At 43.9% G+C, this 22,309-nt stretch overlaps 1 protein-coding gene across 5 annotated transcripts in view; it reads right to left on the reverse strand.

The window, feature by feature from the left end:
* The window catches only part of ACOX2 (acyl-CoA oxidase 2), a 35,016-nt gene that overhangs the window by 1,196 nt on the left and 11,511 nt on the right, over positions 1-22,309 (reverse strand). For 3 of the 5 annotated variants that reach the window (XM_005669686.3, XM_013981816.2, XM_003132281.5), the window contains 6 exons: positions 21,512-21,702; positions 19,693-19,872; positions 16,952-17,057; positions 11,974-12,191; positions 4,904-5,036; positions 857-1,195 (listed from right to left, as the gene is read on the reverse strand). In XM_005669686.3, coding sequence (XP_005669743.1) covers positions 1,133-1,195; positions 4,904-5,036; positions 11,974-12,191; positions 16,952-17,057; positions 19,693-19,872; positions 21,512-21,702 — 891 coding nt within the window. In that variant the 3' untranslated portion in view covers positions 857-1,132. Of the gene's footprint in view, positions 1-856; positions 1,196-4,903; positions 5,037-5,351; positions 5,425-11,973; positions 12,192-16,951; positions 17,058-19,692; positions 19,873-21,511; positions 21,703-22,309 lie in introns of those variants that run through there. The other 2 variants (XR_002337599.1, XM_021069070.1) reach the window with 2 other exon arrangements.

Raw genomic sequence — 22,309 nt, forward strand, 5'->3', positions numbered from 1 at the left:
TATTTTTAATTTTTTGAGTAACCCCCATACTGTTTTCCATACTGGTTGCACCAGTTTATATTTCCCTCCAACAGTGCACAAAGTTTCCCTTTTCTCAATGATCTTGCCAGTACTTGTTATTACTTTTTTTTTTTTTTTTTTTTTTTTTTTTTTTGGTCTCTGTGGCACATGGAGGTTTCCAGGCTAGGGGTCGAATTAGAGCTACAGTTCCTGGCTTACACCACAGCTACAGCAACGCCAGATCCGAGTCACGTCTGCAACCTACCCCACAGCTCACTGCAATGCTGGATCCTTAACCCACTGAGTGAGGCCAGGGATCAAACCCACAACCTCATGGATACCAGTCGAATTCCTTACTGCTGAGCCATGATGCAAGCAAAAAAGTAAACAAGTAAATTTTTTTTTTTTTTTAGGGCCACATGGAGGTTCCCAGCCTAGGGGTCAAATCAGAGCTGCAGCTGCCAGCCTACACCACAGCCACAGCAACATGGGATCCGAGCCTCATCTGCGACCTACACCACAGCTCACGGCAACGCCAGATCCTTAACCCACTGAGGAAGGCCAGGGATCTAACCTGCAGCCTCATGAATAGTAGTCAGATTTGTTTCCGATGAGCCACAATGGGAATTCCGTGTTACTACCTTTTTAATGACAACCATAATAAATGATAGGTGTGAGGTGACCTACAAGCACTTTTGGAAGAGGAGAGAGAGAGTGTGTGTGTGTGCGTGCACTTTTAAGCCCTGGGATAAATAAATGTGTGCTATAATGACATAAGTGATAACTAATGAGTCTCTTGGCTTTTGCTACATCTAAAGCAAACCCCTGGTATTTAACAAAATAGATGCTACAAATGGATAGTGCTACTGTTTTTTTATTGTGGTAAATTTCAGAAATATTTGGAAGTAGAACTGTGTAAACATTGAACAGCTTCAGCAGATTTACTCCCCCTTTTCTTCCCCATGGATTATTTTGAATTACATATTTCCTCCACTTCAGGCTGTGTCTCTAAAAGATAATGACTCTTTAAAAAATACGTATGTAGTTGTAAATTTTAATGATGCATATGCCATAGTACTGTTACCACATAGTACTGTTACCACAAGGTGCCTCTTGAATCCTGTTGATTATTTCATAGCTTGGATCTCCAACTTTGTAATAATGGTCTTATATATTTCTCATAGGCAGGGTTCCTCTGTAGAAAGAAGTGCATTATTAAGACAGACTATTGCTGCCAGAATTAATGACTTTTACTTTCAGATTAAGTTTTTCAAAAAAGTAACATTACATAAGGTTCTTAATTTTAAAAATTATTTTTAAAATTCATTTTGTGTGAACATATGGAGAAACATTTTTTCCAAAGGGCATCCTTCCTTTTCTCATGCAGATTTTAAATTGTGGTTACAAGTGGCCAATTAAAAAAAAAAAAAAAAGGAGTTCCCTTCGTGGCGCAGTGGTTAACGAATCCGACTAGGAACCATGAGGTTGTGTGTTTGGTCCCTGCCCTTGCTCAGTGGGTTAAGGATCCGGCGTTGCCGTGAGCTGTGGTGTAGGTTGCAGACGTGACTCGGATCCCACATTGCTGTGGCTCTGGCATAGGCCGGTGGCTACGGCTCCAATTGGACCCCTAGCCTGGGAACCTCTATATGCCGCGCGAGTGGCCTTGGAAAAGGCAAAAAGACAAAACAAAACAAAACAAAAACAAACAAACAAAAAAGCTTATTATTTGTTTGGGGGGTTAATACAAATAAAAAGCTTGACCCTTTGAGACTCTTTGAAATTGAACATGTTAACCACAAAGCAAGGAACCAGAAGTGGAATCAGGTAAGAAGTATTCTGTGTCAGAATAGGTTATACCGGTTATTCTTTAATGTGATGTCTTGATTTCTTTTTTTTCTCAACTCTACTTTCAGCTTTTACAATATTTACTTGTTTAAAAAAAAAAAAAAAAAAAAAAAGAGTTCCTGTTGTGGTACAGCAGAAATGAATCCGACTAGAAATCATGAGGTTGTGGGTTCAATCCTTGGCCTCACTCAGTGGGTTAAGGATCTGGTGTTGCTGTGAGCTGTGGTGTAGGTTGAAGACACGGCTTGGATCTGGCATTGCCATGGCATAGGCCAGCAGCTGTAGCTCTGATTGGACCCCTAGCCTGGGAACCTCCGTATGCCATGGGTTTGGCTCTAAAAAAAAGAAAAAAATTGTTTACTTTTTTGCTTGCCTTGGCTAAAACTGTAAGCTTGTTGAAGAGAGGACCTGTAACTCTTTTGTTCTCCACTGTATCCTTAGTACATAGAATAGTTTCTGCCATATATCATATGCTCAAGAAATATTTGCTGAATGAATGAATGGATTAATAGATGTGTTTAACACATCTAGCAACTACTTAAATTTCTACAGTAGAATAATTGGGGAGAAATAGGATTCTTATTTTTAAATTATCCCCAGTGGTTCCTCCACAGCTTGCATCTGTAGGGAATCTCTTAGATATGAATTCACGTGGGGAAGGGTAACAGCCATTTGCAGTTCGTTTTGGAGAGGCTTGAAATAGCATCCAAATCAGGAAAAAAAGCCAAAAGCAGACACCATGGTGAGAGTAAACTATGGGAGTGCCTTATCCTGTCTGGGAATAAAGCTCAACACTTAACCTGCCCCAGACAGAAGAGAGACTCTAAGAGTCTAAGACATTTAACTCAGCATACCACTTTCTTCTGGTAGAAATGTCTGGGAGGTATATTTCCATTTGTACTTTTGTGTCTGCAAGGCATGTTTCAACATAGCTTTTGTTTTAATTTATTTGAAATACCTCTAGTGTTCCTTATTCTGCTAGCACACATGAGGAAAAAATGTCTCATTGCAGTTTCAAAATTATCTACAGACTAGAAAAATACACATAAAAATGCTATTTTGGTGGTCTGTAGAGGAGTCAAAAATCTAACATTAAGGGGCTATATATTAGGGGTCAACTGAGTGCCTTTTTAACCAACTCAAACAGTTCTTCAAGGTCAGTTAGAATCACTGGGTGAAAGAGCCACATCGTTGTACTTGTCACCTTTTTAGCAAGGTAATATAAGCTAGGATTGTGAGTTTGCAGTATTGTGTATACAGCAGGGTTCTTAGAAACAGTGAAAAACAAGAAAGCCCCTATATTCTTTGATGAAGACGAGGAATCAGGAGAACTGGCATGTTTCCCTGTGTTGCTAGCAAAACAGGTTTTAGCTCAATTTACTAGTGTTTCCTGACAAAGTTCCTGGCTGTTAAAGGCAGGGTAAGTTTTTCTCTGGAGCACCAAAGGGGGGGGGGGTGCATGTTTCTTGAGACCACAGGGGCTAATCTGGAGTGAGAGAACTGCTCTAGTTCTATGCTAGGATTTAAATGTTTAGAATGTAGAGATCTAATAATTAGAAAAAGTCACTTCCACACTAGAAGTTGCTAAATTGTACTAAGCAGTAAATGGATCTTCTTTAGGTAAGTTCTTTATATTGTTGAGTTCCCTGGAGACAGGGAAGGACTGAAATGGATTGGCGTTCTACCCAACAGCCTTCTTGGGGGTAACTGGTTGGTTTTGTTGCAGCTTTATGTATTTATGTATTTTCCTTTTTGCGGCCTCATCTGTGGCACATGGAAGTTACTGGGCCAAGGATAGAATTGGAGCTGCAGCTGTGACGTATGCCACAGCTTAAGGCAATACATACCTTTAACCCTCTGTGCCACAATGGGAACTCTCTGTGTTGCAGCTTTAGATAATCATGTTAAATTAAGCTATGAGGGAGTTTCTTCTGTGGCTCAACAAGCTCAGTGATGTCCTGGGAGCACTGGGTCACAGGTTCAATCCCTGGCCTGGGAACTCCATATGCCATGGGGCGGCCAAAAATGAAAGAAAAAAAAAAAAAGCCATGAAGTATAACAGGATGCAAAATGTTAACAGCAAGTCTTACACCCTGCTAAGTGTGAATGGAAGTCTAAGAGGTGCAATGTGAGGCGGTATTAAGACACCTTTTCTGAAATTTGAAGAGGTAAGAAAGTAAGCTTCACCATCTGAATAACATATTTGCAGTAATAGAATTTAAAATAACTTGTGTATCTAGAAAACTGTCTTTGTTTTCATCATCTGTATCAAACCTGCTGTTAAATGTTGGTTCTCCAAATTTTACAAACGGTTTATTTCTCTATCCCAGTTAATGTAGTAGTCATTGATAACATTTCCCAGTGGTGCTCATACCACAGTCCTTGTAATTATCATTTATTTGGCTTTCCTGGGATACTGATGGCGATGCAGCAGCCTTCTTTGTTTCTTGGAGTAAAGAGGAAGAAGGCGTCTCTAGCAGTGAGGTCTGAGAGAGACACCCACCCTAAGCTTCCTATCATCCCTGAATACCCACTATATGAACACAAAACTGAGCGTTAAAAGGCTGGAAATAAGATGGTTAAATCAATGCAGTGACTTGTCTTATTTTTGTTAATTAAAACCCAATTTAGGAGTTGTGGTGCAGCACATTAGGGATCTGGCATTGTCACTGCAGCAGCTTGAATTCGATCCCTGGCCTGGGAACTTCCTCATGCCATGGGTATAGCCAAAACAACAACAACAACAACAAAACCAGTTTGCTAATATGTGTCTAAGCCCTTGGGTTTGTCAAGCCATGATTTAGAGCTTGGCCTTCCTCCTAGTTTCCTTTACCAAATTCTGAGCAATGCATTTTGCTGATTAGGCTCAGAGTTCCTGCCAGGCTGCATCCCTGCTCCTGGTTTCTTTTATATTTTCTCAAAATATTTTAAGTAGACATGCTTTGCCAAACAGTTTCTATCCTAATGGGAATCAGTTAAAATGGGAAAACATGGAGGTGTATCCACTGCTTGTTCTCTGCTCTCTTAACATCATTTATAATGTGTTCTATTCAACTACCTGAGTATTGGTTGGTGACTTCTGAGCCCACTGGAACAGACGTTCATAGGCATTTCCGTCATAACAGCCAAGTGCTGAATTTAAACACTGATCAGTGAAGTCAAAAGCATCAGTTAACAAGACAGCATCCTTTCTGAGGGGAAAAAAAAAACAAAAGTTTGTGACTATTTTAGATTGCTCTTAGGAATTTGATTAATCTGGATGGTGAATAACAAGACCTAATTAGAAACTGCATCATTATCTGCTTTTTGAACAACTTAGCTTTTTTTTTCCCTTAAGTTTTTAGTTTTGATCAGTTATATAGGCACAGTATAAAGAATCAAATAGTTCTTAAAGCCTTGTTCTTTAAAATCAGCATATCCCTGCCTCTCACCTCCACCCCCCCCCCCCCCCCCGCCACTACCAAGCCCAGAAGCAGTCAGCTTTGGCTGATATTTTTGGAATTTACCTCAATGTCTCTACATGTCGTGTTTGTGTTGCTACTTCATGATCAGTATGGCTGGGCATTATCTGTTGACTCTCTGTTACAAAAGATACGGATTTATTTTGGCACCCCTGTCCTCACCCATACCAATCATCCCCTGCCCCATCTCCCAACCTCTACTTCCGCTCCATAGCATTCCTATTTCCCAATATAGATTCAGCCAGACTGATGTTCAGTGTTTACGTTATTATGACTGTGTGGATGCTGTGTATTCGTAGGACTTTATGTATTCCATTGACAGCTGAGCTCTGTCCCCACCATATCTCTCCTGTTGTGGTGATCTCTCTGTAATACTCCCATCATAATTCTTAGTGATTTCACTGTCTTTGTGGATATTCCTCTAAAACCTAATTTCTTAGTTCCTTGAATCATCTCCATTGACCTTGTTCTACAGCCTCACTCTGTCACTGTCTGCCAAGATCACACACCAGGATTTATCACCCACATCTGCAATTTTACTGTAATTTCAGCCACGTTCCTTTCACTGTCTCCTATTTTTCTAGTTTGTTCCCACTACTCTTCTGACTTCTTTTATTCTTATTTTCCCTTTAAAGCAACAAAATTATTTTTTTAACCTGTTGAATGAAATATTTAAAAAATTGTCAACATGCTTCCCTTTTTTTTTTTTTAGCAGAGGATATAAAACATAATATGTGATTGTTTACACTCTTTCCTAATCCTCCTTTCATAAAACACTTGAGGTGAATGGAGTACTGTACCTATTTTAATTCTTTTGGATGGCCTTTCATCGTTATTATGAGATGATTTTCCCGTAGGCTGCTGACAATTTTTTTACCCTACTGGCACCTACTACCTATTTAAAGTCCCTCACTTTTGTGGTCCCACTTCCTCATCCCTCTGAAATTCCATGGTCTGTTATATTCACTCTGAAATATATTCAACAGTTTTTCTCACTCTTTCATATTTATTTAGCAAAATCCCATCCCTCATTATCTGTAATGTTTTGCCGGCTTTTTTCCACACCTTTGTGACAATACATGGTTGGAAAAACCAATGCTGACTATTGTAGTAATGACTTCAGTGGGACCTTCTTGCCGCTTGGCAGTCATATTACATTGCTGTAATTCATGTACTCATGGACTCATTCATTCTCATAGATGATTATCCCCACACTGTCTCTTTGATCCTCAGATCTACACTCCCCATCTCCCCACCTCTCTTAGCGTAGATGACTTTGAGTCTTATTTCACTAATAAAATAGAAACGTTGAGATTTCTACAAGTTCCTACCCATGCACTTAAACACATAAAGCTTCCTTTCTTAGTACAAGGCAGCTGTCCAGGGTCCCAGCTGAGACTAGTCCCTCTTTGTCCACTCGATGCCCTCCGCCTTGCCTAATAGCATCCTCTACCACAGGCGGCCTGCCTTTTCCCTACAATGTCAAAATTCCCCTCTTGGGTGTTCCCAGCATGGCTCAAAGGTAGCAAACCTGACTAGGATCCGTGAGGATACGGGTTCAATGCCTGGCCTCCCTGAGTGAGTTAAGGATCCGGCATTGCTGCAAGCTGTGGTGTAGGTCATAGACACAGCTCGGATCCCCAAGTTGCGGTGGCTGTGGCGTAGGTTGGCAGCTGTAGCTCCGATTCGACCCCTAGCCTGGGAACTTCCATATGCCACATGTGTGGCCCTGAAAAGCAAAATAAATAAATAAATAAATAAATAAATTCTCCTCTCTGCTGGGTCATTTCTGTTCACATACAAGTGTGCTATCATTTCTCCCATCTAAAAACAATCATTTCACTCTATTTCCCTCTCCTTCATCTGCCCCTGTATTTGTGATGAAACTCCCTGGAAGTGTTATGTTTATTTATGCTTTCTATTTCCAGTTCTTCTCTACCTGTTCTCAACTAGGTTGTTGAGGTTTTCACTCCCACCACTCCACTGAAACACTTTTGTCAAGGTCAACACCTCATCTTTGGAGGCTCCCAAGACTTTGCACTTGGGCCTCTTCTCTTCATACACTCACCCCTCGTGAGATCATCCATCTCATGGTTTTAAATACCAACCATATGCCAATAACTTCTACATTTATCTCTCCAGTCTCACTTGTTTACTAGCATCTTACTTGATTATTGACGGGCTTTTCAAACTTGATGTATTCAAAACCAAACTCCTGATCGTCTAGACATTGTGTCCATCTTGCCCAAACCTGGCCTTCCTGTAGTCTCCCCCATTTATAGTAAATGACAGCTCTTTCGTGGCCCCAAATCTGAACTCCTCTCTGTCATATTCCTTATCTAATCTGTCAGCAAATCTTACTCTATCTTCCAAAATATATCCAAACTTTGACCACTTGTCACCACCTCCAGTGCTGTCACCCAGGTTCAGTCCATCATCATCTCTCACCTGGATTACTATAGCAGCCTCCTGACTGATTGCCCTGCTTTTCACTCTTGTCCCCCTTCCCAGTGAATTCTTAATATGGCAGCTGGAGTGATCCTTTAGAAATACACATCAGATCACCTCCAATTGTGTCTTATCCTAATGCTCAAAACTCTCCTTGTTCTCACACAAAGGAAAAGCCGAAGTCTTAAGTCTTTGCAGTGTCCTATATCCCTCCTTTGTCCTTCCCTTTATACCCCCAACTCTCTGACCTCTGCTCTCATTCCCACTTCAGTCGTGCCACTCCAGCTGCCGTGGCCTCTTTGCTGTTCTTTGGATGGACATGCCAAGGAGGCTCTGGCCTCCAACATGTGTACTTCTCCTTTGCCTGAAATGCATTTTTCCCAGCCAACCGCATGGCTCCCCTTACCTTGCTTCCTTCAGACCTTTCCTCAGATGTCACCCTCCCTGGGCAGCTTCTGTGACCTATTTGCACCTACAGTCTCATCCACCCCCCAGCATTCCTGGTTCCCCTTCCCTGCCATCTTTTCTTCATAGCATTCATTACCACTTTTCACACTATATATTTGACTTATCTTGTATGTGTCTGTCTCCTTTCCTCTCCTTTGTAAGCATCTGAGCCTTTCAGTCTAAAAATCACATCCTTCATTTGAGGAGTATTTTCTTGAATTATTAATGATTTGCTCCCTTGTGTTTTTTCTGTCTTCTCTTTCTAGACTTGTTCTTCAGAAGATGGACTGATCCTCTTATATTTTCATCTTCTCTCCTATTTTTGTCTTCTTGCCTTTTTGCTTTCTTTGAGATTTCTAAAGCTTTGTCTTCCAGTCCTTCAGTTGTTTTTCATTTTCACTATTATTAATTTCATAGAGCTGTTTTTGTTCTCTGAGTATTACTTTTAAAGATACGACATACTGTTTTGTAGTTGTGTTGTCTCTTTTTAACTCTTTGAAGATCTTACTGATCTTTTTAAAAACTTCTCTTCGCCGTGAAGATTCTCTTGTGTCCTTCACATTGCCTCAGTCTTGCTTGGTCTCTGCCTTTTATGTCACTGTCTTTCCTCAGGTGTCTGGTGATCCCGGAGTGACTGATCTTAGCTAAGAGTGGGCTCTAACTAACTGATCAGAAGTCTGGCTGTGCTTGTCAGTGTGGGGTTCACTATGAATTGGACAGGCCACTGAGGGACCCCAGTGTCCCCAGTATCTTTACTTCTCTCTCCTTTGGGCTGGTCAGATTCTTTGGAGAAGGTTCATGTTATCATTTTCCTGCATGACGCTAGCCTGGCTGCCAGTTTGCTGGGAGCCAATGGGAAAAGGGCCCTCTCCCAGCATTTGGCCTGTAAACATTTGTACAAGCCCCATTTTTTGTAGGGAAGCCTCATGTTCTGGATCTTCATCCAGCTATTCCTGATGTTCACTAGTCCACAGACCCCTGTTTACCCTTCTGTGATGGAGGAGTCAGGGAAAGTCTTAAAACTTCTTAGAGAGGAGGAGGGAATCTGGGAACTCAACTCCTGCTGAAATAGACTTCCAGCCCATCCTGTCATTGTTATCTGCGCTCCCCCTGAGGCACCTGGTACTGCAGTTCTTGAGGTTCTTTGGTGGCACTTGGTTGCTTCTTGGCTTTTCCTACTTCTGGTTTATGATTCAATTTATTCAGGTCTGCTAAGTCAATGTTTGTTCATCTACTCTCCAGATGATGTTTCCTCTCCTGTTCTCTTTGTGAATTTATGCCTTTAAAATTTTTTTTAAATCAATTTACTGCTGTTTTAGTAGAGTTTCAGGAGAGAACAAAAGTAAATGCATATGTTCAGTCTGCCATCTTTACCTGAGAGTCCCCCACCTGAGATTTTATGACCATTTGAACAACTGAAAACTGTTTTGGTCAGCTAATCACTGTAACAGAGAGCTGGTTCTTATTGTCACTTAGAATAGTGTGCCATCCTTCATTTATCATCTCAGAAATCTGATAGTGATACTGAGTAATTAAGGCAGGGAGCTATGACATAGACCTCTTAAAAGCATAGAGTCTGTTTTGTACCTAATTACCCTGCAGTAGTAGAAAGGTTACTTAAGAACCATAATGTGAGTCAATCAATTTGTGGATCTGATGCATGCATAAGTTTGTCTATTTGTGTCAGTACTGACTCTCTTGTCTGGAACTGTAAGTCTCTGGAGCAAAGGAAGCACTCAGCAGTGCTGTTGCAGATTTAATAAAAAAAATGCTTACAGGTATTAAGGTGATCTTTGGTGTTTCATTATCACTGCGGTCAGGGCTAGAACTGATTGTCTTCATGTGCTTTTAAGTGTCAAACGTTTCAGAATGTTAGATACACTTGGACTTGGACTTGAACTGTGCAGTATTCGATCATGCTATTTATGGTTCCTGCCTCTGGATTCTCTGTAGTAGGTAAAGTTTAATACCTGGGGCATAATTGTATCAAATAATTTTTTGATACTTTTTAATGATTTAATTGAACATACATTTACTGACTACCAATTATCTCTTATGTTCTTATCTGGAGGCCTATGTAACATACTGCATATTGTTAGAAATAAAAAGAACTTAGTCTAGTTTTTTTTTTAAACTGTTATAAATATTTTTTTAAAAATTCAAAAATGTTCCTTTTTATTCTCTTAATCTTGTTGATAATGTGGACTCTTGGAGGCTCTAGGGGAAATGTAAGGCACACATGTGTTATGCACTGCCTTCCCCTCAACACGCACGCACATACACACACCAGGCATCATACCTTCTCAAAAAAGATCTTGTTCTCAAGTTAGCTCATCTTCCATATTATGGACAATGAATAATTAGTATTGTTTTAATTTCTTTTTCTTTCAGTAGCTTGGCCATGTTGAGGCTTTGTTTTCTATGTTTTTAAAGTGATCCTTTAGTGACAGGAAGAAAGTGTTGTATTAATATGTCATGACCCTAAACTGCACTGCATTATGCTATATTAAAAACTATATTATCATCTTATAAATCAATATATGAATTACTAGGTTAAAAAAAATGTCTTCTCAGAAGTTCCTGTCTTGGTGCAGCGGAAATGAATCTGACTAGGAACCATGAGGTTGCCTGTTTGATCCCTGGCCTCACTCAGTAGATTAAGGATTCGGTGTTGCTGTGAGCTGTGGTGTAGGGCGGCAGCTACAGCTCTGATTCGACCCCTAGCCTGGGAACCTACATATGCCTAGGGTGCCACCCTAAAAAGACAAAAAAAAAAAAAAAGAAGTCTTGTAGCTGAGGGAGGATTTAAGTGGGTTTAGTCAACTTAAGCTCAATGCTTAAGCGCATTCAGCAAAGATAAGGATATACTTGAAATAAGCAGCAGCCAGCCTTCACTGTAATATACACTTAAGAGCACATGCTCTGGAGGCACACAGGTCCTAGATTGTGCCTAATACTTCCTCTGGCTAGTTGTAGGACCTTGATTTCCTCTCCAGTAAAATGGGGAGATTAATAGTACCCACTTGAGAAAGCTATCAGGATTACGGACATGGAGAACAGACTTGTGGTTGCTAAGGGGGAGGGCGAGGGAGTGGAATGGATTGTGAACTTGGGGTTAACAGATGCAAACTCTTGCCTTTGGAATGGATAAGCAATGCGATCCTGCTGTATAGCACTAGGAACTATACCTAGTCACTTATGATGGAGCATGATAATGTGAGAAAAAATAATGTATACATGTATGTGTGACTGGGTCACCTTGCTGAACAGTAGAAATTTGACAGACACTCTAAACCAGCTATAATGGAAAAAATAAAAATCACTATAAAATAAAAAAAAGCTACCAGAATTAAATGAGATGATGAATGGAAGAGTGTTTGGCATTGTGCCTGGCATACATAAGTGTTCCTTAAGTATTAGCTAAGACCAATACTCATTAATATTATTAATACGTATTATACTCAGTATTATTATTGATACATATTAATATATCATATGCTTTATTCACATTCTATAGATACTATTCCTTGACCATGTTGAAGAGTTTGATTGAGGTAGCTAGATAATTTATTCTTAAGCATTTTGGTTGTAACTTTTTTCCATTTTTTTCCTTCATTAATCCATAATGCTTTATTTTGGTATCTTAATTCTGGGATATAAGCCTCTCAGGGCTGTTGCTGCTTTTGCCAGATCCCATTTAGCAAGGTTTTGGAGCTGAAGGTTTTGGAATTTGAAGTGAACAGAGGGTTTAGGGTAATGGCCAGCTACTCACCGAATGAGGAGGAGCAGGTCCAGGTAGGCTGTTCTAACCACATCTATTTGGGCACCAGATAGGAAGCCATCGTGGAGAAAGTCACCCGTGTTAGTCAGTATGCCGTGTAAGGCATAGAGATCACAGAGGCGTTTGAGCACCTGCTTAATTGCTGGTTCACTTTCCAATGTCTCCAGAGCTTCTGTAAAAATCTTCACAGTGACATAGTAGCAGTGTGCCTACAAAGATGCAAAGATGCATTAGCCTCTGATTTCTGACTCTGGAAGTCATCCTGGAAGCTTGGCAAGACTGCTGGAATAAGCTTGCTGTGGCCATGTGTTTCCCAGCAGGCTGACAAGCAGCCTGCTTTTCTCCTAGGTCACTGCATCTGACTGAGCCTATTTGACGGTGTATATTTGTGTGTATGCATGCTGGGGGCTAGTGGGTTCTGGAACTTGGCCCTTAGTTTCTTCATTTTGCTTAGGGCAGTTTCAAGGAGGTTTGAAAGTAAAGAGTTACCCTTGTGACTCAGCTGGTTTAGGACCTGAGGTTGTTTCCATGAGGATATGGGTTCCATCCTTGGCCTTGCTCAGTGGGTTAAGGATCCAGCGTTGCCACAAACTGCAGCATAGGTCACAGATGTGGCTCAGATCTGGTGTTGCATTGGCCTGCAGTCTGATTCGACCCCTAGCCCAGCAACTTGCATATGTTGCAGGTACAGCAGTTAAGAAAAAAAAAGTAGGGAGAATGAATACAGGAGTATTGGACATTGGCCTATGGACTGTGGAGGACAGCACTACTTTTCTCAAGAAAACCACCATTTATTGTCTGCTATGTTCAAGGCAGGGGTGTGTGTGTTTATGTGTGCCCGTCTGTGCATTAGAGAAAGTAGGGGTTCAAGATGTACACGAAATTTATCCCAGCCAGAATGTAAACTGCTTGAGGTCAGCTGTTTAGTCCATATGCAACAGTCCAGATTTGCTGATGGTTAAAATAATACTTTGATACTGGTTGGTAAGTGATCACTGCCTTCACCTGATAAGAACCACCTCTGCAGGCTCCAGCCAGCCTCCTTCCCCAGGATGGCCCCTCCTCCACAAGCCCAATGGTGCCCCATCCTGCAGGAGGCTTTCAGGATCCTGCTTCCCTTAGGCTTGAAATCCTTTCTGATTGGTCGTTACCCCTGCCCTACTGGTTAGTAAGCCCCTCTCCCAAAGACAAATGCACATTATTTTTATCTAGTAGGATATACAAGTTCTCTGGGAGAAGAGAGAAAATGAGAGTATATAAAACAGGCTTCAGATTTTTTTTTTTTTTGTCATTTTAGGGCTGCACCTGCAGATGGAAGTTCCCAGGCTAGGGGTCAAATCGGAGCTGCAGCTGCCAGCCTACATCACAGCCACAGCAATGCGGGATCCAAGCCTTGTCTGGGACCTACATTGCAGCTCATAGCAACACCTGATCCTTAACACAGTGAGCGAGGCCAGGGTTTGAACCTGCATCCTCTTGGATACTAGTGGCGCCCATTACCGCTGAGCCACAAGGGGAACTCCTCAGATTTTTATGTGCATACAGATTACCTGGGGATTTTGGCAAAACACAGATTGCGGGTAGCTCCCTGGTAGTGCCTACTCTGCTGGTAGTGACTTGAAGTAGCAAGAGTGTCTCAGGGGATCAAAGGAGTTTACTCAGGACTGCAGGGAATGGAGGAAAGGTTATTCGAGGGACTAGATGGGCACAGGGCTATATTTCAGGAGGCTACAGTAGTTTCATGGGTGAGGTGAGGTGATAACAGGGAGCTGTGGAAGTTAGGGTGGACTGGCCATTGGGCCCCAGGTCAATGAGGGGCTGGGGTTTTATTCTGTGGGGGTCAGGGAGCCACCAAAGTCTTCAACAGGCTAGTGACTTGATGAGGTTTCTCACTTGGAGAGGAACTGCCTTTCCCAGGGAGGCCTCCTGAGGGTGCTAACAGTGCCACTTTGCTACCTAGACCTGGGGTGCCTGCAGCCATGCTTGGTTTGCAACATTTGGATGTGGAAAATGAACACATGTGCCCTGCTGCCCCTGCTGGGTCAGACAGCCCTTGATGCTCAAACTGGACCCAGTTTGGCAAAGCTGGAGACCCTCGCTTTTTTCACTTAGGCCCTCTTTTCCTGTTCTCATCCGAGAGCCACATCCTTAAATTCTTAGGGCCCTCGATTGAAAGGTGGAGTGATGGAGAGCTGCCCAAGGGCCCAGGCCTCTGCCTTACATAGCAGGAGAGAGGTGGTCTCCTCCTCTGGGGAAAGGCTGAGACAAACTTCGGCACCATGCTCTGAACATGGTGAATTTTATTTACTTTGTGCGTTGGTTTCAGTCTTGCCTCCTGTCTAACTTGGGAGTGGCTAAGATGTATAGCATTTACCTGCTAGGTGCCTCTTTAAGTTTTTTCTTTTTATGACTGCACCTGTGGTATGTGGTAGTTTCCGGGCCAGAGGTTGAATCACAATTGCAGCTGCTGGCCTATGCCATAGCAACACTGAATCTGAGGTGCATCAACTTGCAGCAATTCCGGATCTCTAACCCACTGAGCAAAGCCCGGGATCTGACCTGCATGCTCATGGAGACATTGTCAGGTCCTTAAACCACTAAGCTACAATGGGAACTCCCTCTTTAAGTTTTTTATGTATTAACTCACTTAATCCTCACAATAATCCTACAAAGTAGGTACTCTTATTAGCTCCATTTTGCAGATGAGGAGTCTGAAGCATTGAGAAATTTAAGTTCCTTGCCCAAGGTCACTTGCTGGTAAGTTGTAGCACTGAGGTCCAAACAAGGGTCGTTGCCTCTCAGTTAAGAGTTTGTACTGTTAACTGCTACCCTGCATTGCCAAAGAAACAGGAGACTGAGGCTAGGTTATAATGGGCTGGGACCAGAACTTAGGCCATGGTTCTCTCTCTCTCTCTCTCTGTTTTGTCTTTTGAGGGCCACACCTGTGGTATATGGAGGTTCCCAGGCTAGGGGTCTAATCAGAGCTGCAGCTGCCAGCCTACACCACAGCCACAGCCACGCCAGATCCAAGCTTTGTCTGCGACCTACACTACAGTTTACGGCAACGCTGGATCCTTAACCCACTGAGCAAGGCCAGGGATCGAACCCGCAACCTCATGGTTCCAAGTTGGATTCGTTTCCGCTGCACCACGACGGGAACTCCAGTTCTCTCCTTTTTGTACACCCCTCTGCCACTGTTCCCCCTCCCTCTTGTTGTTGCTATCCCTCTCCCTGCACATTTATGGTTTCCAGATGGGACCCAGTTGGGTATTTGAGGTTTCTGTAGAGGTGATGGCCTTCCAGAGCTAAAAGCCCAGGAAATGCAGATTTCCATGCCCATTATGACTTTGGAGACTCAGCTTGGGCACCACCTTAACAGTAAGTCACTCATCCTTAAAACAGATTATGTTACTCTTCTTCACGGGTCATGTGCATTAAATGAGGTAACCCTGGGAAGCAGTGTCTTGGTGCATTTGAAGGCAGGAAATAGGTTTGGAAAGTAGGTGAAAAATGGGTGGTCATGGTTCCTTTTTTGGATATCTGGTAAGAACACAACCTTGTCACCCTCTTCTATGTTGATAGGACATTTAATACAGCAGTGAGTGCCTCTAGTGGACAGAGCAGAATGTAGGGTGGCAAAGTTAATACCAGCACCAGCCGATGTAATGGAGGTGGAAGGTCACCAGGTGGCGCTCATGCACAGCCTGCCTGACCAGCCCTACCCCACAAGGGCTACTGCAGCAAAATAGGTCTGGGCTTTCCTGTTTTAAGGCTGCCATTTTCTGGGCCTGATGCCTGAGGCTGGAAGTGATCACTTTGATTTTCCAGCTGTAGGTAGGGCCAGAGTCCCAGCTGCCTAAGCTAAACCTCAGGAGTCATTCTTACTTCTTTCCTACTCCATTGCTCTTTCAAACCTGTCCCTTGCCTCTGCTCCCTTAATGTCTCTGCATCTCCCCACTTCTCTCAGTGTCCTCTGGCAGGTTCATAGTCTGGATCACCCTCAGCCCATGCCTAGACTGCTGCTGCCTTGCTCCAAACTGGTCCCTAGCCTCCAGCCTCCAGTACTTTCCTCCCCCTGCAGCCCGTATAATCCTTCTGGAATGAAATCTGTCACTTTGCTCCTCTGGTACAAACCCTGCAAAGGCTTCCCACTGCCATGAAAAGAAAACGCAAACTTGTCACAGTGGTGCAGAAGGTCCCATCTTTCCTTGCCCATCTTTCCTCCCCCTCTACCCTCCTTCCTGTCCTTGTTTGTTGTCTTCCTTTAAGTCCTTCTTGGAGGGATGTGCATTTCCTCCCAAAGCACTATGACTTTTCTTGCTGCCTCCTTTTGCACCTGATATTTCCTTTGTTGGGAAACCTTCCTCTCCAAAGCCACAGCCCCACCTGGCTAATTGCAGCTCATCCTTGCATTCTTGGCCTATATGCCACTTCTGGGAAGGCTTTCTGACTCCTCAAACTGGGTAGACTTGCACCTGCTCTGCGATCTTGTGGTGGCTTGTGTTTCCCTGTCACAGTGCTTCCTTAATCGTAGCTGTGTATGGGCCCCGTTGAGCCCCTAACCTAGCCTGATGCCTGGTGTTGAATGGGTGCTCAAGTATTTGCTGACTGACTTTGAATTATGCACAAACACAAAACATAGTGGAAATTGAATCAGACATCTAAGGATTGCCTGTGGGGCTAAGGGGAGACTTGACCTGCTTTTCTATCTGGGAGGAAATATTTGAACAACCTGAAGGAAATCCAATAACACTGCCTCATTACATTTTTTCCCTAAGAGCTGCCAGCAAGATTGCTTTGGAGTTAAGTCCTTTAATTAAAATACCCTGGGCTAAAGCCTTGAAAGTGAAAAGAGGGCAGCCACTGAGCAGGGCTAGGGAATAATGGCAGAGCTCAGATTTTCTCAGCAGGGCAACCTGCTGGGGAAACAAAATGGGTTCCTTTTAGCTCTAGCTGATGGGCATCTCACCTTAGCAGCCTGCAGATGTCTGAGGGTGGTCTGGTTCCATGCCTCCTGCCTGTCAACCCCGGATTGCATCAGAGTCTGTAAATGATGCACTGAGTCCTTTATGAGCCTGAAAGCAAAAAAAAAAAAAAATGTTCTTTTTCTTGACTGGGTAGGGGAAGAGATTGATGGCATTTGGCCCCAGGCTGCCTGGGGTTCTACAGAGGTAGAAATAGTTCACCTTTATTGACCATTTGATTGCTTTACAAAGCTAAATACTTGATATACAACATTTCTTTAACTCTTTTTAAGGACAAGCATTCCCAATTTGTAGTGGGGAAAATTGAGTTCTATAGAGGTTAATTAACTGGTTGAGGATCACACAACTAGTAAGGAATAGAGCGGTTCCTAACTTCCCAGCATGAAGCCTGGGGGTCCTGGGCCAGGGGCCATCCCGTCTTTGTAATGCAGACTCCATCCTCTTATCTGTGTTTTCAGGACATTCATTTGACTGACTTCCTATAGCTGAGCAAGGAGAGTGATTTTTCTCTAAAGGCTAGTGAAGCCTGTCGGTCACCTAGTCTGGTCCAAGTTCTACCTAAGGGACCTTAGAAGAGAAGAAACCAACTTTTGTTCTCCAAAACACAAAATTAGTTATTTGCCATCTGTTAACCTTTACTCATTTATTTGCTATTCCCTGCCCACCCACTTGTGACCCTTGGAATTTGTTTGCAAAACAACCTGTTTAAGTAATACTTTGCTTTGTTACAGAATAAATAAGCTCATGTGACTACATTCTGAGCAAAAAGCAATATACAGCTGTCCCATCCCTTGGTATCTGTGGTGGGGTGGTGGTGGGGATTGATTCCAGGACCCCTGCAGATACTAAAATCACGATGCTCAAGTCCTCCTATGAAACAGTGTGGTATTGTTGGCACAGGTTCTGCAGCCGTGGATGCGGAAGGCCAACTGTGATGGCATTTTAATTACCCAGAGGGCCTTACTGTGTCTGCCCCATGACTCCAACCAAAATGTTATTTCTTTGAGGCCTGGAATTTTTTTTTTTTTTTTTTTTGCTTTTTAGGGCCGCACCTGAAGCATATGGAAGTTCCCAGGCTAGGGGTCGAATCAGAGCTACAGCTGCCAACCTATGCCATAGCCACAGCCACAGCAATGTGGGGTCTGAGCCATGTCTGTGACCTACACCACAACTCACGGCAGTACCAGATCCTTAACCCACCGAACAGGGCCAGGGATTGAACTTGCATCCTCATGAATACTAGTTGGGCTCATTACCACTGAGCCACAGTGGGAACTCTGAGGCCTAGGCTTTTATCAGACAGGTTACTGATAGATCATTAGGGCCTAGCAGATTATAGGTACTTAGTAAATATTTGTGGAAAAAATAAATGAATGTCCCAAGTTGCTTGTGATCTTGAAATACTAACCATTCCTGAAACCACAAGTTGGGATTTAAGACCTCTTACTATACTGAAACTCTTTTTTCCAGGTTGTTTTTGGTGTTTTAGTTGGGGAGAGGCTCAGAAGGTTTCCTTTCTAGGTAGTTAAATATATCCATCTTTTCCATGATGGTGTCTGTATTTGGCTACTACCTCTCTTTATTCCTAGCCCCTGGCATGTTTGGACATTCCTGACCTGCAGTTAAGTGTCTGACGATATTTGTTAGTTGACAGAATGGAGGAATCCTAGATCTCGTTTGTGTTCCCTAGAGCCTACTAGGCCCTGGAAATAAATGTATTCTATCCCTTGATTTGGTCATATCTTTGAAAATTATTTTTAGATTATGAGACATTTCAAATATGGGAGTACAATTGTGCTTTTGTATCCAGTTTCTGCATCTTCAAATTTAATGAACCAAGGATCAAAAATATTTGGGGTGAAATTCCAGAAAGTTCCCAAAAAAATCAAAACTAGAATTTGCTGCAAATTAGCATCTATTTACATGTCATTTGCATTGTATTCACAACTATTTACATAATATTTACATATTGCTAGATATCATAAGTAATCTAGAGGTGATTTATGGGAGTCCCAGCTGTGATGCTGTGGATTAAGAATCCGACTGCAGTGGCTTGGGTTGCTGCAGAGGTTTGTGTTCAATTTCTGGCCTGGCACAGTGGGTTAAAAGATGGGGCATTGCTGCAGCTGCAGCATAGGTCACAGCTGTGACTCAGATTCAATCTCTGGCCTGGGAACTTCCATATTGCCGCAGGTGCAGCCATAAAAAAAAAGTTTTTGGAGGATGTGCATAGATATATGCAAATACTTATGCATGATATTACAAATATGTAAACATCCATTTTTTTAGAAGATAATTGAGCATCCTGGGATTTCGGTACCCACAGGGGTCCAGGAACCAATCCCCTGTGAATACAGAGGGGATGACTGTATTGCTTTATTTATTGGTATTTATATACTGCTACATTTGTAGTCTTTACATATGGTTACATTTTTTTTGTATTGCAAACCATAGTAAGACCTAAAGATTAAAAAAAATTCCTTGCACTGGCTAGACAGGTGATGGCTTCCTGCTTTCCTGACCAGGGAAAGTGATAGTGGTCCATGGCTGATGGGTGTGATTTCTCCTTCTCTCTGCCCCTGGTGGCAGGATTTGAGAGGAGGAAGTTGAGGATCGGGTGATTTGCAGAAGAGCATCCACGAATGCCCACCCAGCCAATCCCAAAGACCCAAGTAGGAAGGAACCTGCCCCCAGGTGGGGTGGCTGCTTCTCAAATCCGGCTCACCTGACTGCCACGTGTGCCCAGGCCGTGGTGTAGAGCTCTGGGTGGAGGAAGTCAGCTGCCATTTGGGCTGGGCACCTAGCCAGGTCAGGTGCAATCAGGTATGCAACAGACTCAGGGATAGACCTCTGTGATGTGGAGCCTGCAGACTCCTGAGCCTGCAGGTAGTTCTTCACCAGAAACCTGGGGGACAGGGGGACAGGAAGGTGAGCAGGTGGGGACCTTTCCTTGTGAGACAGCCCAGCACCCCTCTCTCCCAGCATCATGCACTCCTATGCTCCCTGTGGGAGGCTCTTTCCCGGGTCCCTACTGATGGCCACTGCTCACTCCAAAGCCAGAGTGCATCCCCAGGCTGTAGTTGCTTTCACAGTGAAATGAGGCTGGAGCTGTGGAGCCGGGCAGACACTCTCGGATCCTGAACATAAACCTTTTTGATATCTAAGCAAATAGAACCTTCTCTCTTGGTTAGGATCTTGTGATTTGGGGATTTATGATGAATTGTACAGTGACTGAAGAAATACTTTTAGCTGAGAAAAGGAAAGATGCAAGATTGAGAACAGGAATGGGAGAATTACAGGTGACTCTTAGTTTCTTCCTCGTGATAAGCCATTGGTTTTAGGCTGTGGGTCAGACAATGTTGGATTCCCATGCAGCTCCACAGAGACCTATGTGACACTGCAGAGGGGACGTTACTTCCCTCAGCCTCCGTATCTCCATCTCTAGATGAGGATGACAGTCACCTGATGGGGGGGGGGGCCTATGAAAACGGAATGAGATAGTATTTGCAGAGCAGTTGGCACAGTGCAGGGCATAGAGTATCTAATACATGATATAGATGTATATTTTTAAAAATTTCGAAGAAACGTTATAGAGCAGATTTGCTAGTAAGCCCATTCTCCCTACATGGAGATGTATTTGCCCTGTCTAGTCACCTGAGAACACCTGCACGTGAAAGGCCTTTTCAGCCACGAGATGCACTGACCTAAGAGAGGGAGAAAGGAACGCCTGTTGGGAGGAGGGGGAATCAGCCATTCCTCTGTGCATTTTAGGTTGGAGCCTCCTGGTACAGACCCTGTGCCAAACCTGGGGACACTGCAGCCAACAGGGCAGGTGGACCCCCTGCCCTCAAGGAGCTCCCCATCACACAAAAAGAGACGCTTTCAGATTGTGATGCCTGCTCCAAAGGAAGCCCAGCAGTGTTGAATGGGAGGGTCGGATGTTGCCACTCTAGACAGAGTGGTCAGGGAGGGCATCTGAAGGAGGTGTCATTTTAGCTGAGACCTGCAGGATGAGAAGGAGCCTGCTGTATTACAGTAGCCTGGAGGTGGAGAGGAGCGAACGTGCAGGCCCCGTGTGGGAAAGAAGAAAAGTGCGGCTGGCAGAGGTCAGCAGAGGCAGGAGGCTGTGAGAGGTGGCGAGGGTGGCAGGGGCCAGGTCCTAAGGTCCTTGCAGGCCACAGTACGGAGGGGTACTTTCCCGTGAGCTATGGAAAGCCATTGAATTTCAAGCACAGGAAAGATGTGATCTTGTGTAGGCTTTGAAAAGATGCCTCCGGCTGCCTGTGGAGAAGGGACTGAAGTGGGGCAGAGTGGAGGCGGCAGAGCAGTGAGGAGGCTGATGCTGTTGTCCGAGTGAGAGGGAATGGCTGCCTGGCTGTGTGAATCTGGGGAGAAGTGGATGGACTGGAGGCATATTTTGGGAGTTGGGCAGTCTCCAAATGGCAGTCACCAAAGTCTACTCTCTCTGTGACCACAGATGGTGCTTCAACATGAGCAGAAACTTGATGAGGTCCCCGGGGGCTGGGCAAGGGCCTGGGCCTTACCTGGCCGTCTGCAGGTAGAGCACAGTGTTCTCACCCTCATAAGTGCAGGAGGCTGTCACTTTGCTGACCAGGAAGGGCAGGCCGCTCAACTTCGAATAGCCGTGACCACCGCAGGCCCTGCGGCACACCTCAGCCCCCTGGGTGCAGAAATCCGACACCATGGCCTTCATACCTGCGCTCAGTGCATGAAGCTGCGAGAACAGAAAGGGGGTCAGGCGACACAAGGGTGCTCTTTAATTAGAACCATGCTTATGACGCCCAGAGCGCCCACTGTGTGCTGAGCACAGCTCTGTGAGGTCAGAACTATTTCCTGAGCTTACAACTTTATTATAAATGAGAAGACTGAGACTCAGGTTATGTGACTCATCTAGGGCCCTACAAAGAGGCAGTGTCACTGTCGGGGCAGTGAGCACAAAACAAAACTGTCCAGGCCAGTGTCTCCAGGACTGTGGGAAGAGAGTGCTTCTGGGATTGGCCTTACCCTCATCCAGGAGCTATGGGTTTTGCTGACAAGCAGAGGCCTTGGAGAGCTGCCCTGAGAGGACTGCAGGTCCACCATCAACCCACTGTTCTGGGTTGTAGGAGGGACTGCTGGGCAGCAGACCTGGTTTGAGTTTTTAGTTCTTGAAAGCCCTTACCCATCTTTCAGATGTTCAAGTCCTGGGGAGGAAGGTCATATGTCTTGACCTCTCTGTGCTTCACTTACCTCATTTGTAAGGTGGGTGTACAAATGGTGCCTGCTGTACAGTTGGAAGGCTTAAGAAGTAGTGCTTAGCAAGCGCAGGCCTAGACAGCCTC

Source organism: Sus scrofa, chromosome 13 (genome assembly GCF_000003025.6).
Source record: "Sus scrofa isolate TJ Tabasco breed Duroc chromosome 13, Sscrofa11.1, whole genome shotgun sequence".
Classification (NCBI taxonomy): domain Eukaryota; kingdom Metazoa; phylum Chordata; class Mammalia; order Artiodactyla; family Suidae; genus Sus; species Sus scrofa.